Genomic DNA, 2,500 nt, shown 5'->3' on the forward strand with positions numbered 1-2,500 from the left:
TTACGGTACTAAAGCTATTCCATAAACTCTACTTAAATTTAATGAGTTTTATGTAATTTATGTAAGTCCCAGTAACACCCAAATATATAATTCAGAAAATGTATAACTTATTTGTCTCACCATGACTTAAAAGACTATGGAACAAGGGCTCTTAGAAGAGTCTGTTGGCTCAAGACTGAGTCTATTGTGTCATGCATGCAACAGTGACTAGGCAGTGCCAGTTAGTGGTGCCAGTGGTTTTAGCAATAAGCAATGTGCGCCCTGATCACAGGTCTGGCATAGGATTCTTGCATTAGCTCACTGGATAAATACGCTGTTTACTGTGGTTTTGTATTAATATCATTGAACACTTAGATGATTTTGCATATCAAGTCAGTTACCAAGATTATCTGATATGACATGTTTCCCTATTCTGTGAATTTTCAGAAAAAAAAAGTTTTTGTTTCTATAACATTTGTTATCATCATTAATGTAGGGCTTACCAGGGCCCTGCGCATCATTATTGAGATTTAGATTGAATGTTATTATTATTATCCATAGTATGAGCATCATTATAATGCTATTAGAAAAGATAAAAGCAACAAAAGTTTTGACTTATTTTCAAAAATTTAAAGGATTAAATAGGTGAGATCAGGTAAGCCTAGTACTTGACTCATTAGTAGGTAGGTTCTTCGGGAGCCATTTATGTGTAATCAAATTTGATTAAACTAAATCAGAATGGACAGATATACCTGTGGCATCAACAGACTAATGCTCAAGTTCAGTGTACCTTTAAGCCATCCCACAGAACTCTGAGTAAAGCTTCTCTCTTAAGTCATATTTGTAACTTGTTGGGTTGCTTGGCTATGAATAGTAGCTACCATTTATTTGTTTGTCACTGATTCCAATCAGTAGCAGCTGGAAGTACTCAATTTTTTTTCCTAAACTTTTTTGAACAAGCATTCTAATTAAGTTGGTAACAGACTGTGGTGATAGGCTAAATTTGTGTGTAAATATTTTGGTGTCTCCAAACCACACCACATTCAGAAACTTGGGTGAGATTTATAAACTATTGTCCTCTGTTATGTCACAAGAGCCTGATTTGGTAGACTGTGACCAGGGATTTGAAAATCAGCTGTTATAGACAATGGGTTTCTAGGGTAACAATAAAATATGAATATGTATGTCAGGTTTATTATGCAGAACTTAGTTTCATGTGACACAGTGATGAATCGCTATGGTAGTGTTATCCTGCTGAGAATGGACATCACTTCATGATATTATTGTTAAAACATATTTGCCTTGCCAATTATTTTACTAAGTCAAGTGACAAACTTTCCATATTTATGACCTATTTAACCGTGTTTTTTATAGAGAGAAACAGCCCAAGCTGTAAAAAGTTTTGTTTTGACATTTGGCAAGTTTTATCTGCCCTGCCCAGCAAAAAGTTTTGTCCAGGGAAGTAGTATTTTTTCACAGTGGGAGGGGAATGAGCCCCCCCCACCCACACACACCAAAAATTTATGTCCCTGCTGCTGAGTCCTCTGTCCTAAAACTTGCTTCAGTTAAGCAGAGAGGATTATCTAAATCAGAAGAGCAAGTTTAAGTTAGATGAAATGGTAAATTCAGAATGCAAGCTGGCGGAGAAAATTACATGAACTCAGAAACAAGAAAATTAATAAGAAGTGGTATTAAGAATCTGACCAGTCTTTCAGAGGATGAAGCTGAGATCAGTTTGAAAAGTGTTCAAATGATCTGGCTATTTAATCAGTAATTTAGAGAATTTATAGGATAAAGAAGACAGCATGTGTTCTATTGATGCACTGAAAATAAATGCAAGAGGGAAAGGTTCAAGGCCTGCAATACAAGTGACTAGTTAATAATAGTTTCTGATATGTCTCAGAGTCTCACAGCCACAGCCTGTAGATTTCACTGACATTATTTTATGATTGGAGTAGTTTTTGTCAAGTGGATGGCATCTGTAGCTCTTTAAATTCTGGATTCTTCAAGTATAAAGGCATTATTGTTCTGTAGAAATTGTGGTGTATGGGAGAGGTTGACTATGTTTCTCGTGTTTTTTTTTGTTTTTTTTTTATTAGATTATTTTTGAACTTTATGAATGTATGTTTAGCATTTTAAAGCCTACTAACTTTTGATAGATTTGAGTCCAGCATACTAGATGTATGTGAAAATGTGTAACTAGTATGTTGTCCAGGTATTATCTGTCTTGAATATGTTTGTAGTTACAAACCTAGCTGTAGCAGATATAACATTAAAGAATGTTTTTATTTTTTTCTTATAGGATCCAGAGCTTGGCTCTACAAGCACTACAGGAAGCTGCAGAAGCTTACATCATCTCACTCATGGAGATGGCTAACTTGTGCAGCATCCATGCGAAGCGAGTCACCCTCTATCCGAAGGACATACGCCTCGTAAGGAGGATACGCGGAGACGTATAAGCTCAAGAATATTATGCTAAATGTTTTGCTGTGTGTGGTCTGAGTGGTAGATTAATATTGTT

At 35.6% G+C, this 2,500-nt stretch overlaps 1 protein-coding gene across 2 annotated transcripts in view; it reads left to right on the forward strand.

The window, feature by feature from the left end:
- LOC113826950 (histone H3.3 type b) overlaps positions 1-2,500 on the forward strand; it is an 8,192-nt gene that overhangs the window by 5,309 nt on the left and 383 nt on the right. For both annotated transcript variants that reach the window (XM_027379847.2, XM_070136104.1), the window contains one exon: positions 2,282-2,500. This exon is cut by the window's right edge and continues 383 nt beyond it. In XM_027379847.2, coding sequence (XP_027235648.2) covers positions 2,282-2,438 — 157 coding nt within the window. In that variant the 3' untranslated portion in view covers positions 2,439-2,500. The remainder of the gene's footprint in view (positions 1-2,281) is intronic.

This window comes from Penaeus vannamei, chromosome 21 (assembly GCF_042767895.1).
Source record: "Penaeus vannamei isolate JL-2024 chromosome 21, ASM4276789v1, whole genome shotgun sequence".
Taxonomy (NCBI): Eukaryota; Metazoa; Arthropoda; class Malacostraca; order Decapoda; family Penaeidae; genus Penaeus; species Penaeus vannamei.